The sequence below is a fragment of the Pygocentrus nattereri genome, chromosome 23 (assembly GCF_015220715.1).
Source record: "Pygocentrus nattereri isolate fPygNat1 chromosome 23, fPygNat1.pri, whole genome shotgun sequence".
NCBI lineage: Eukaryota > Metazoa > Chordata > Actinopteri > Characiformes > Serrasalmidae > Pygocentrus > Pygocentrus nattereri.
In genome coordinates this window covers 29,105,619-29,119,387 of record NC_051233.1, presented here as the reverse complement: position 1 = coordinate 29,119,387, position 13,769 = coordinate 29,105,619, and the positions used below count along the sequence as shown (strand labels likewise).

The following is a 13,769-nucleotide window of genomic DNA, read 5'->3' as shown; positions in this document are numbered from 1 at the left end:
GCTGAAACTCTGATATTTAAAAATTCTGCATAATTAAATCAAGATAGAGTCAGAATTGTTTGAAGTGGTGGTGAGAGGAGCCAGACGTCTGAAGCATCCATTGGTGGAGAGATACATGCAGAAGCTGTCCCCAGTAAAAAGCTTGTGGTTTTGGATAGTAAATAAAATGGCTCTGTTTGTGTTGTAGACATGGTGACATCTGGTTCCCATCACCACCACTGTACGGAAATATGAGTCTGTACGTTTCTCTATAGTGAACCATTTCACGTCAGACCACTCCGAATGACGCTGTTTAAATCTTAGTAAAGATCATTTTTATTTAAACCCATTTTGGTCATAACTAGGCTGGACCAAGACGATCAGAGTGTAGAAGGCTAACAGCTTATTAACAACACCTTTATAATTCACTTTTCTTCATAAACTCAAAAAAAATTTAAATAAAAAAAGTTAAGTCCAAAGTTAAAACTTTTTTTTCCCATTCAATTTAAATACATAAATCCAATGTGTTATAATTTGTTTCTCCTGTATGTTTAATAGACCTGGATAAATTAAATAAGGTTTAAATTAGAAGTGCTTGTAGGACTCATGCACTTTTTAAAGTCACATTTATGTATTTCTAAAGAGTAAATAGTACATTCAGTATTCAGAGCACAGTTACTCAGACTGTGTAAATGTATTAAATGACAAAATGCGTTAGATTCATAATTTACTGTCGTCCAAACTGTATTAAACAGTATTTGCTGAGGCTCATTAGACCCAGGTAAGCTTTAAAGTCTAATGTGAAGGAAATAAACAGAACTTTATAGACTTCAGCTCAAATTCCCTGCTTTAGAAATTCTGTTCACTCCCAACTGAACTGCTAATGAAAGCAGATGTTTATGTGCACAATGTTCCTGCTGAGGTGCAGCTGTCATGCTAACATGCAGGTTAGCCAGGTAACGCTACCAGTCATTTCACGCCACACTAACATGTCAAAGCCACCTACAATTACAAAAACCAGGAACTGTTGATTTGAACATTAATGGAATACAACTTTATATTCTGGTTCACTTTAAATCACCGCCACCGTTCAAAATGATCCACAAGGAGACAGGAGTGAGTGGAGCTCTGGCACCAGTACAGAAACCCAGACCCCAAGGCATTGTGGCAGCCCCCTACAGTTAGCCCACTTTATCTATCTATCTATCTATCTATCTATCTATCTATCTATCTATCTATCTATCTATCTATCTATCTGTCTGTCTGTCTGTCTGTCTGTCTGTCTGTCTGTCTGTCTGTCTGACTTTTATCTCGAAATATTATGAATTTTCTCTAAATATTGCGATTTTTATTACAACTTTTTTTTCTCTAAATAGTACGACTTTTTTCTCAAAATATTAAGACTTTTTATCTCGAAATATTACGATTTTTTTCTTGAAATAGTGCAACTTTTCCTCGATATATTATGACTTTTATTACCACTTTTATAAAATTTTTTCTTATGACTTTTTTTTCAAAATATTACTTTTATCTCGAAACGTTTGACTTTTTTCTCGAAATATTACGACTTTTCTTAGGATTTATTTTTCGAAATATTACGAATTTTCTCGAAATATTACGAATTTTATTACCACTTTTTTCTCGAAATATTGCGACTTTTTTCTCGAAGTCTATTTTTTACTTTTTTTTTAATTTTATTAATTTTTTAACCGTGGCCCTAAAACGCCTCGTACAATAAACACAATGATGAGAGGACAATCTCTCAAAAGGCGCTGTGGCTTTTGCTCTGAACATTTGCGGCGGTGATGAACAGCGAGCGATTTAGAGGAACCCGAGTCCGCTTGATGCCCATACTGGGGTACTTCACTTCTGGGTTCCATTTGAGACACAGCCTCGCTGACGGTTTGGAACGCGTCCGCAGCACGCTGGCCAATCAGAACGCAGCGTTCTGACGCCGCGCTGTTCGGAACCTTCTGATTTGTCAGAAACACCGAGCGCCGCCGTTGATTGGTTTCCCGTTTAGAACCCGCCCCTGAAATCCGGATGTTTTGGTCGTCTGAGCGCCTCATGGCTCAACCGTCGGAGTGAGATATGCAGTGAAACAGTCGCTTTTCTCCTTCTTTCATATCGTCTACGTGTTTTTTTCATTTGTGTGGCGATGCTGCCCGATATGAAGGGCTCGTGTCCGTTTGCCGAGGACAGCTTTAGCCGCTTTCCCTCGCAGAGTAACATGTACGGGCTCTGCCAGGCCGGAGATCAGGAGCTGCTCGCCGCGACGCTCAAAGGCAAAGTGGTGTGCTTCAGATACCAGGACCTGCAGCAGAAGATCAGACCTGTGGCCAAAGAGGTGCAGTTCACCTACATACCAGGTAACCAAGAGCCAGTCGAGTCACCATCCTGCATAATTAAGCGTTTGGCGTGTAAACAAAGCCATTCAGGCTGGTCTGGTGTGAGATGCTCTGCTGTAGAGACACTGAGTCAGAACTGATCACAGTGGTGATGATAGGAACCAGACGTCTGACCAGTTTACTGCCTCTGAAAGCTGCCTCACTGCAAGCTGCACATCGAGTGGCTGGATGCGTGCTGCCTGATGTCTGTCTCATCGTTTTATTACAGTTTTGTGACAAAGTTTTGGCTTAAAATGTATTTTAATCCGTTCATGGCAGAAGGGCTGCATACAGGGCATTGTAAGGTAAAGTAGTCCCTCCAAGAAAGCTTCTTTTTTCAGACTTATGACTGATCAACATTACATATAAAACTCGGAAGACACGGTTAGGTTCACTGGTGGCTGTGGATAGTAAATAAAACGGCTGTATTTGTGTTGTAGACACGGTGGCCCCTGGTTCCCACCACCACTGTAAAGAAATCAGGCCCTGATTTTTTCTACAGTGACGCAATTCACGTCAAACCGCTTTGAATGACTCTGTTTACATCTCAAGGAGTGAAGTGTTCAGAAATTTCCCCCGGGCGCCATGCATACGGCTGCCCACTGCTCTGGGCAACTGTGCTCACTGCCCCCTAGTGTGTGTGTGTGTATTGACTAGTGTGTATGTGGTGTTTCACTTCACGGATGGGTTAAATGCGGAGGTGGAATTTCCCTGTTTGTGTGATTAACAAAGCATCACTTAACTTGATGCAGAAGTGATATAATTGGTACGTCCACTTTGACCATAAAACGTGGGAGAGAAAATAAATTGTGCTTTAAAACCAAAATATACTTTAGTATGTAGAGTATGTACTTCATGTTCTGGATTCTAGTATTCATGGTCTGGATCAGCGTCTTAGTGCCGGATCGAGTGTGTTGATCCGAACTGCTGCATTGTTATTATTGCATGGCTTCGTGAAAAAACTTGAGCCCTGTGATGTTCAGAGGAATGGGCCTCAGTCACCAACCAGTCTTAAAGGGGAACTCCGTCGATTTGGTGAATGAGGCCCAATACGTTTTTCCAAGAATATATGCTGGTTCTTATAACTGTTCCTTAGAGGGAAGTTGAGGAAGAAATGATGAAAATTCTTGAAGTATTTGGAAAAAAGTTTATTTATATATTTTTTCTTAAGTATGTCATTAAGAACAAAGGCACATTTAGCCTTGTATTCCAGGGTGTATTTGCATATATATGCATGAAATAAATGTCAATTTTGATTTATTGATTTATTTATTTTTGGTAAAAGCCCCTTCAAATGAACAGAACATGTATTTATGATCGTAAACACATCGCTATATGCTTACAATTTACTGCTGAGGGCCAAAAATCTTTGTGTTGTTTTATTAAAATCATTTTTACAGAGCAGGTCACTGAAGTGACGCCGTCTGTTTAAAGTTTATAGCCCAGATTTGTGGAGAAACGGGTCGACTTTCAGTAGAATAAACATTGAGTTCAGCTTCTTTTATTTAAAACGAATTCACCGTCTGTTTGACTGGAGAGAAGAGTTACAGCCTCATATGACGCCCAGCTTCTGAATGGAGCTTATGAAATATCTAAGTTATGAAGAACATGACGCAGTGTCTTTTGGAACCACTGGTGGTCTCTAAAGACATTTTGGTGAAACGCAGTTCTGCATTTTGGTGCAAAGGAGACAAAACGGCCGTTTGCTTTTTCCACACAGTTGATGCTGAGATTGTCTCCATTGATGCGTTCAACAAGTCTCCCCCTAACAGAGGTCTGGTGGTGGGCATCACTTTCATCAAGGTGAGCTTTGGAGGCGTCACGCTGAACATCTTGAGCAAGGAGTGGTTCAAATCAGGACTCTGGCCGAGTTTCTGTCTTTTCTTTAACCTTTACCACGCCCCCCCCCCCCATCTCTCTCTCTCTCTCTCTGTCTATCTCTCTTTCTCTCTCTCTCTCTTTCTCTTTGTCTTTTTCTCTCTCTCTCTCTCTCTCTCTCTCTCTCTCTCTCTCTCTCTCTCTCTCTCTCTATCTCACTCTCTGTCTGTCTCTCTCTGTCTGTATTTCTTTCTTTCTCTTTCTGTTCTCTCTCTCTCTGTCTCTCTCTCTCTCTCTGTCTCTCTCTCTCTCTCTGTCTCTCTCTCGCTCTGTCTATCTCTCTGTCTATCTCTCTCTCTGTCTGTCTCTCTCTCTGTCTGTATTTCTTTCTTTCTCTTTCTGTTCTCTCTCTCTCTCTCTCTCTCTCTCTCTCTCTCTCTCTCTCTCTCTCTCTCTCTCTCTCTCTCTCTCTCTCTCTCTCTCTCTCTGTCACTCTTTCTCTCTGTCTCTCTCTCAGGACTCAGGAGATAAGGCCACTCCGTTTCTGAACATCTACTGTGACTATGAGCCGGGGTCAGAGTTCAATCTGGAGTCCATTGCACGTGAGTCTTGCACATCAGAAATGCTCTGATATGTTGGAGGCAGGAACTGGAGGCTGGGTTTTTATATTTTCATGTTTTTTTTTCTAGTCCACTGATCATGTTAGTGCATTTTGTAGTTCTGTAATTACAGACCAGGTCCAGTGGTCACCAGCTGTCCTCCTGGAGATCTACCTTCCTGTAGGTTACACTCTCAACCCAAATCTAACACCTCCGTCAGCTAAACAAGACCTTCTAAAGACAGTCATTAGATGGATCCGGGGGTCTTTCACAAAGCAGGATATCTGGTTATCCAGGAAAGTTAAGCTCGGTGTTGAGGACTGTCCAGTAGGAATGCCCATCGACTGTTTTCTTATTGGACTTTTAAGTTTGGCTGAGCAGAGAAATCTTGCTTTGTGAAATGCCCCCATGGTGGGCTCGATTAGGGATGGGGATAAAGCCTGAAGGAGGGTAGATCTCTACACTCTTAAAGATGGTTCTTCCAGAGTTCTTTATTAAAGACTAGTTCTGAATAGAACCATGAACACTCAAAGCACCCTTTGCAGGATTAACAGGTTCTTTGCATCACAAAAGTGTTTTGTGGGCTGGAGGTTAGGGAACCGGCCCTGTGACCGGAAGGTTGCCAGTTCGATCCCCAGTGCCGACAGTACTTTGACTGAGGTGTCTTTGAGCAAGACACCTAACCCCCAATTGCTCCCCAGGCGCCGTGGATAGGGCTGCCCACCGCTCCGGGCAAGTGTGCTCACTGCCCCCTAGCGTGTGTGCTCAGTAGTGTGTATGTGTTGTTTCACTTCACGGCGGAGGTTTCACTTCCTCATTGTGGGATTAATAACTATCACTAATAAAAAAGGCTTCTGTATAGCACCAACAAGGGTTCTGCTGTTGTTACAATGTTAAGCTTGTAACGATAGAAGAACTCTTTTTGGTGCTAGTAGTTATGAGGCAAAATGTGTTTCGGCTCTCTAGCGCCCCCTTTTGGCCATTCAGGGTAATATTTGTTGCCTAAACACAAAGTACACCTACCCACATAAGCTTCAAGGTTCTAGCACTTGTGGTCTTTTCTCCACAACATATTTTTCAGGAGAAAAAGATTGATAATAAGAAAAATCTGAGCAGTTCCTGCGTGCTTGGATCCTAATAACATTACATAATACGTCCTAGGATGTAACAAGCGGCTACATTTGCAGAGAACTTTATTATAATCAGTTAGAATTGATTAGTTTATTTACACACTGCTGCTGACTGGGTTACACTTCTGACGCCCATCAAACGAGAGGAATGGTCCACAGCGTTAGGGGATTCAGGTGCTCCTGGTACAGGTGTGTTGTGGCCTGAATTAGAGCAAATACGTGGAGTGTCTCGTGGCCCCTAAGGACTGGTATGGAGTCACGGCAGAGCAGTGATTGAGTGGTTCGGAATAAGAGTAACTGCTGATGTTCTTCACAGAGAGCTGCCTCAACCTGGAGCTGCAGTTCACCCCCTTCCAGCTCTACCACACCGAGTGAGTAAACACTGTAAAATCAAATCTAGACTGTGGATATTTGCAGTTAGAGTATGTATGTAGATCATATACACAACGATGGGGACCTGCATTTTAATAAGTCTGTTCACTCACAAAGAATTACTACACAAATAATAACTCATCTTATAGAATGAAAGCATTTAGAAGTCTGTTTGTTTACATGGACTGCACACTTTATTAATCAAGCTCTGTCATACATTTTCCAGTTGTATGATAGACGTGTGGTGATGGGCATTGGTTTAGTTCGATGTTGAGTGTGATGGAATGGATTGTTGATTTTACTTGGCGCTGTCGGGTAGAGGTGAGCTATATGATGGTATTTTATTATTATCATGATAATATGCATTTCTGAGCGTACCGTATCAACACTGAACAACTGCAAGTTTCTTTATAAGGAAAGTGTAGTTAGACCTGTTTAGCTGGATATAGTGAAATATTGAGTAATAAGTGTTGTATTCATGTGTCACGGTATCATGGTAGAATCATGTATGGTAATGTTTTTGCCCCATGTCATCGACCATCAGCCATCAGTCATGACTAGAACTAGTGAAAGGGTTACTTGGTGCATTTTGCAGTTTAAATTCAAAGCCATATGAATAAATAATTGCATTGTGATATATATTCGCTGCTGTCGGAACCTTTTATCTCCATTTATGTCATTTTTCAGTATTTTCAACACAGCCTAAAACTGCTCCCTAAATAGTGTGCCAACTGTGAAAGTTCTAGCATCTGCAGCCAAATAGTGCGTCATTTATCAAGTGTGGATGTGTCTGAATCCCAAATGACTATTTCTTAGCTGTTTCTTTGCTCTGTTGGGCTGCAGGATCCAGTATTTAAAGTCCTATGCAGTGCACTATGTAGGGAGCAGGGTGCCGTTTGAGATTCAGCCCCAGTGTGAGAAGATGTCACCGCTGGATTGGTGCTAAATAAGACTTGCGGTGGTGATTTGGTGCCCAAAAGTACTTCTAAAGCAAAGGTTTCTGCTTTAAACAGTGCCGTTATCCTATGTTCGTTGTTATACGTCTAAAAGTTAAGAAGTTCATCAAATGACCACAATATTCAGCGATGGGCGACTGAACGTTCTCCTTATTCAGTGATCCATGGTTACTTGGCCGCGATAGGAAATATCCAGTGAGCGGTCAGTTGTGTGGACGGAAATGCCTTGTTGATGTGAGAGGTCAGAGGAGAATGGGCAGACTGGTTCCAGATGATAGAAAGGAAACAGGAACTCAAATAACCAACCAGAATCTCTGAGGAACATTTCCAACACCTTGTTGAATTCTGAAGGCAAAAGAGGGTCCAACCCTTTACTAGCAAGGTGTACCTAATAAAGTGGCGTGTGTGTGTGTGTGCATAAAATAATCTCACACACACTTTTTCCGTGTACTGTTTGTCTGCAGTGACTGTGTTGTGTATGTTTGGTGTGTTTTACAGGTTGCAGTTCGGAGAGGGTCAGAGAGAGACTGTGTTTCTGCTCAGTGGACACGACCAGCGCATTCACCTCTACAAAGAGGTACGAGCCCCATGTGTTCCTACTTTAAAGGAGCATTTTGGCTAAGAATCGAATGTGCACAGTTCTCCATTTGGCCCAGGTGTCATCGATCAACATGTTTAGTGTGTCCAAGTTTTGCTTCTTTACTTTAGCGTTAAAGCTTCTAGGATAACGTGGCTAACGAACACCAAGTCTATAGTAACCTCGTTTTTTGTGGTTCCTCATCGTGTTGATGTGGTTTAGGATTCTGTGATCTGTCATAATGAACTACACTTCACTGTGTAGCTGTGATTAGGGCTGAATTTTGAATCTGACTTTATTTCCAGTGCACCCACATTGCGCATATGGACACTACAGATTACGCCCCAGATTTCTGGATGCAGCTTCAGTGGGTTAAAGTTTTGTGGATTAATTCCTAGAAATTGTTTAGGTGACTATTGACTTCTAGCGTCTGTTAGCAGCGTTAGTGTCGTAGACCTAGTAAAGCCGGATTTGGAGACCGGACGTGGTCTGCCTGATCAGCTACATTTGGGGTCAGAGGAAAATTGTGTAAATTAGATTTTTTAGCCAAGCTTTTCCTGTAACCCATTTAGACTCCCAGCCTCATTACATACTGGGGCTAATTTTTCAGTAACTACCGTGACTCCCATCTCTCTCCCTCACTCTGATTGGTAGAATGCCTCCCTGCACCAGTTTGAGGAGCAGCCAGTGGAGAGGTTCTTCCCTGAACTAAAGGAGTTGCCAAGCAAGTGAGTAAACTGAAAGTGCTCATGAATTTGCTGAAGTCTGAAGGCAAAAGTGTGTGTGTGTGTGTGTGTGTGTGTGTGTGTGTGTGTGTGTGTGTATATAATATAGGGTGAGTCAAAAGTGACAGGACACTGTTTTGTTTCATTTTATTTTTTATTTTATTATTGAATTGTCTGGGGTCATCTCAAACAAATTGTGTATGCTGAGACAATCCGCAACAAACACCTCCTTCAGCACCGCATCGTGAAGGCTTGTGACCATTTCTCCAGAGATTCTCATGCGGGTTCATAACGATTGGATCCTGTGCCTTCAGCTCTGTGGTCAGCACCAGGGACAGCACACTGAACATGTCAGATAGCTGTGCATCACAGGCAACGTTCCCAGTTGTTGCTGCAACTTTCTGTTCTGGACATAACCTAAAAGATAGGCCCCCTCACCCGCTACTTACTGGGGTATTCAAATCTGTCATTTTAAAAGGGTGCCCTGTTTTTTTTGACTCTGTGTGTGTGTGTGTGTGTTTGTGTGTGTGTGTGTGTGTGTGTGTGTGTACATATATATATATATATATATATATATATATATATATATATATATATATATATATATATATATATATATATATATTAGTTTTTAAAGATAAAAATGGATTTTTTTAGTAGGTTAAACACCAGAGTCGTGTCCAAGAAGGTGAATCGGTCATCCTCAGAAAATAAAAGGCAATAAGGCTTTTAGATGAGACTCAGATAATTTGACAACAGCTAGTATTCCAGTTTGCATGACGGCTCATCACCATCATTATTGTGATCATCATTATTATTATTTGAGTGACGGTACTGTGTGCCTGTCTGTTGCAGTGTGCTGTGGCTGGATGTTTTAAGTATTGGTGATGGTCGTCGTCTCACCGCGTTTGGCTGTCAGAACGGTTGTGTTGGACTCGCTCTCGTCAACCAGAGAGGACCTGGTAACACACAACACACACCACATGCTGAATACAGTGGGGTCCAAATGTCTGAGACCACATTGAAAAACTGGGATGTTATTCATTTATTTATGTATTTATTTATTTAAACCTTGAAATAAACAGTTTTAGAATTTGCAGAAAATGTAAACAAAGGAAAAGTTAAGACGAGTAAAATGAAGAAAGAATATTCAAGGTTGTGCCTTATTTCTTGTTCACTATTCAGATGAAGCAAATCTCTGTTCATTTTCTGTTTAAAAAGGTCAGATTTTAGGTTTTTAGTCTCATCTCTTCTACTGAAGCTTGTGTTCAGACGACTCTCAGATGGAGTTGATCTGCACATCAGACTTTTGCACTAACCAGCTTGAGTGCCTGCTGTCGTTAAAGCAAAAGAAGGACAAACACGGCTCTGAGATTCTCGTTCATATTTGGTGAGATTCTCTTTTCCAGCCTAGCTGTTATTATTTCAGTGATGTATTTTGTATCGAAAACAATTAATTAATTTAGAAAGGAAAGTACAAAGAAGCATTTTCACTAGTGGTTTCAGACTTTTGGACCCCGCTGTACAAGCCGTTGATTACCGTTCACAGTGTTTTGTCCAAAATGACTTCAAATTAAATCTTGTTACTTTGATAGTTGAATTTTTTTTCTCTCTTTCCAATAAAGTTACATTTTATCGATTTGGGAATTTGTTCTTACCGTCACTGTATATAAAAACACAGTGACATGGTTCCTGAGAATTTGCAGGTTTATGCTTTCACGTGTTTGTCTCTCAGAGATTCTCCAGAGTTGGCGTTTACAGCAGGACAGTCCGATATCCACAGTGTCCCTCTTCCCTCTGAAGCTGCCGGCCCACAACAGTAACACAGAGGGTGCGAGTTGGTCTTTTGTAAATTTGCCGTGTTTGTTGCGCTTGTGCCACACCTGATCACTGTGTTTGGTCTGCAGGGCTTCATGCGCACGAGGTGTCCGAGGTAACCGAGTATAACCTCTTGGTGACCAGCACAATTGAGATGGCTGTTGTTTACAGGTGAGGGTCATTTTTCTGTTTCTGTGTACAAATAATTTTTTTTCCAGTGTCAGGAAAAAAGCAAAAAACAGGAACGAAAGTTTGCACAGAAGCGTCCAGCGCTAAGTATCACGTCTGTCCGTATTTAATCCATCCACACTTTACTTTTGTGCATCTACTGCCACCTCAATTCCTCCATTCTTCCAAACCTAAAACCAGTTTCAGAAGTTCCCCCAAGAGTCACTGACACTGGGCCTCATTCACCAATCGTTCTTAAGAAGAAATTTCTTCTTAAAACCCACTTAGAGTTTTCATGAAGATTCTGACATTCACCAGTGTTTTCTTATTTGGGATTAGTTCTTGGGTAAGAACAGAATCTACACACGCGACCAGAGGTGTGAAGAGTTATGTGGTTTAAGAACGCATCATGAATGTGACCTGGACTTTTTATTAGGATCTTTCCCAAAAACGAATTTAAGAAAAAAAAACTAAGGACGATATTAGAGGATGAGGCCAAATGTTCACAACACCAACATTCACATAAACAGCTACCCAGACTCACCTTAACTGCCTTCAAGCCGACTTTCTCTTGTGCATCTAAAACGGCCAAAGTAGATATTTCTGAAGAGATTAGACGAGTCTAAATTTAAGGTGGGCTAAGGTAGTTAGGACCCTTATGAGTAGTATGGTCCTTGTCCAGGTGGGGGGTCAAATCTGAGCCTACAGCACGGGGCGCAGGAGTGTTACCTGCTACACTAACCCAGCCACTGAAACAAAGAAGTTCCCCGAGCAGGAATCGAACCTGGGCCGCAGCAATGAGATCGCTGAATCCTGGCCAGTAGACCACCAGGGACAGAAGTTGTTTGGATTGTGAGAGGCGGAAGATGCTAAACCAACTTCTAAGACTGAACTTTGGAGGTGTGGTAAAATATCCCTGCAGATTTCTGTGAGTGGAAGCTGTAATAAAGGTGAAGAGTGGACACACCCAATACTGAAACATGATACTTGGGGCCCAATCCCATTTCTTACTTTTACCCCACTGCTTGTTTTCGAGTGTCTCCTTGCCCCTTGGAACTGAGTTAGTGGTTGAAATCTTCCCCACAAAATGAAACGGCCGTCAAATAGGGGGCAGTCGTGGGCTGGAGTTTAGGGAACCAGCCCTGTGACCAGAAAGGTTTCCGGTTTGATCCCCTCGGCTGACAGTCCATGACTCAAGAGCCCTTGAGCAAGGCACCTAACCACCACTTGCTCCTCGGGCGCCATGGATAGGGCTGCCCACTGCTCCGGGCTAGTGTGCATGTATGTGGGTGTTTCACTGCACGGATGTGTTAAATGCAGGGGTCTAATTCCACAGTGACAAATGGTTCTATATTCCATTCTATAAAAAGAGCATCACTTCATTAACAGCTACTAGCGCTGCTCTGTAGGCGACCCTGTCCGTCTGCAGAGACGGCAGCGGAGGGTGAAGTTCGGCTCCTCACTGCTGGGCTTTAGTTACATTTAGGGCATCATACGCCTTCAAGTGGGGGGGAGGTAATTATTTATTATCACCCACCCCTAATTCTTCAGTGATATGAAGCTGAAGTCAGATATTCAGCAGCTTCTTGTTCAGAATTTCCTGTTCCACCTTAAATGGAGAAGCAGTAACATTCTGGTGCTTCAGGCATCAGAACTGCTGCATCATTTAAGGTGGAACAGGAAATCTAGCTTACTACTGAGGTGTCAGCATAGTACTAGCTTTTTTTCTCAGTGTGTCTCTCCGTTTGGAGGGCCATGTAGCCCTAACACTTTGCCCCACCCCTCTCTCTCAACACAAATCACACCCCACCCCTAGACACGAACGAGCAGAACAGAGGGGTAAGGGCTGAGTGCTAGGGGTGAGGGGTGAAATGGGATTTGGCCTTAATTATTGTGGCTGGTGTGTAACTTCCTGTCAAGCGCTTTCTGCTTTTTTCTTAACGCTGAAAAATGATCAACTTTAATGACGACGAGGTGTTGTGGTCGTTGTGTCTGGACAAATGAAAGGTGGTCTCTTGACTTTTGTCCAGCATTTATAGGTACTTACCATTCACTGCTGTCGGAACAAAACCTTGTGTCTACGTTTTTGTCAGAATTTGAAAATGCCAGCTGACAATGTGTTAACGTGTCATAATTAACAGAACAACTGAAATGTTCCAAAAGTGCGTGGAAAAATATTTAGTTCCATTAACTTCAGTTCAAAGTTAAGAATTTTTTTTCTATAATATACTATAGAATATTAATACACACGCATGCTGTATGTATAAAACATGTTTGGTAACGTGAATATATTAATACATGCAGGTCCTTGTGGATGCACATGTATAATCCCACATCCTAAGCTTGTGTACACCTGTGTGTGTTGTCAGAGATGTGGAGCGGTGTGGTGTCAGCAGGCTGGTGTGTTTATCAGACAGTGACCAGTGTGACGCTGTTGTGTGCGCTTTACTCATTGATCTGGACTTTGATGGACAGCTGGAGGTGTTATTGGGAACGTATGGTCAGGTACACACAAACACCTCATCCCTGAAAAAAGCTTGTAGACTATAGGTTTTCTTTCTTTCCTTTATGAGGTAAAAGATATAAGTCCATATGCTGCTGTGCTCAGTGAGCGTTTTCACAAATGATTTTGTTTTATTCTCACATTTCACGTGACGTCACCCTGTATAGTCGTTGCCATTTTGAGGACCGAATCAGGGAGGGACTGCGCTATGCAGTGCCTTCAATTTGTGAACGATTCACCTGCAAGCTTCACCTTTTATTTCAGTGTTTTCACTCCAGGTTAGGAGCCCCTGCACTGTGTAGTTTAGTGTTTTTCTCTGCTGTTCACACCTCGTTCAGCTCAGGGATTAATTGGCTAATAATCTTGGGTATTTTAACCAGGGATACCACAGTTATGCACTGCAGGGGTTGCAGGACTGGAGCTGGAGCTCTGAACTAATTGCACTAGCAAACATACAAAATCACGTCTGTCAAAACATGACAGTTTTCTCACACACGACATTCAGTCTGATATTTAACGTTCATGTTTCTCCATTCAAATCTCCAGAAACGGAGAATAAAGTTATAGCGGCTGTTTGCAGCTCCTTTAGGGCGGCGACTGTTTATCTCTCGTCTGTTAATTAGCTGATGCCATTACCCTTCTGTGATGACCTCCTCTTTATGCAACAACATGGGATCCTTTATCCACCCTGAAGTGAAGAGCAGGTGGGCTTCTGTGCCTTAAAATGCTTCAGGAGA

The 13,769-nt window shown here is 42.1% G+C and overlaps 1 protein-coding gene across 1 annotated transcript in view; it reads left to right on the top strand.

Moving 5' to 3' along the window:
- Positions 1-2,017: 2,017 nt before the first annotated feature.
- The window catches only part of kptn (kaptin (actin binding protein)), a 15,427-nt gene continuing 3,675 nt past the window's right edge, over positions 2,018-13,769 (top strand). The window contains exons 1-10 of the mRNA XM_017713885.2: positions 2,018-2,348; positions 4,087-4,169; positions 4,702-4,786; positions 6,230-6,284; positions 7,740-7,818; positions 8,473-8,546; positions 9,399-9,505; positions 10,279-10,374; positions 10,451-10,532; positions 12,899-13,034. Coding sequence (XP_017569374.1) covers positions 2,138-2,348; positions 4,087-4,169; positions 4,702-4,786; positions 6,230-6,284; positions 7,740-7,818; positions 8,473-8,546; positions 9,399-9,505; positions 10,279-10,374; positions 10,451-10,532; positions 12,899-13,034 — 1,008 coding nt within the window. The 5' untranslated portion in view covers positions 2,018-2,137. The remainder of the gene's footprint in view (positions 2,349-4,086; positions 4,170-4,701; positions 4,787-6,229; positions 6,285-7,739; positions 7,819-8,472; positions 8,547-9,398; positions 9,506-10,278; positions 10,375-10,450; positions 10,533-12,898; positions 13,035-13,769) is intronic.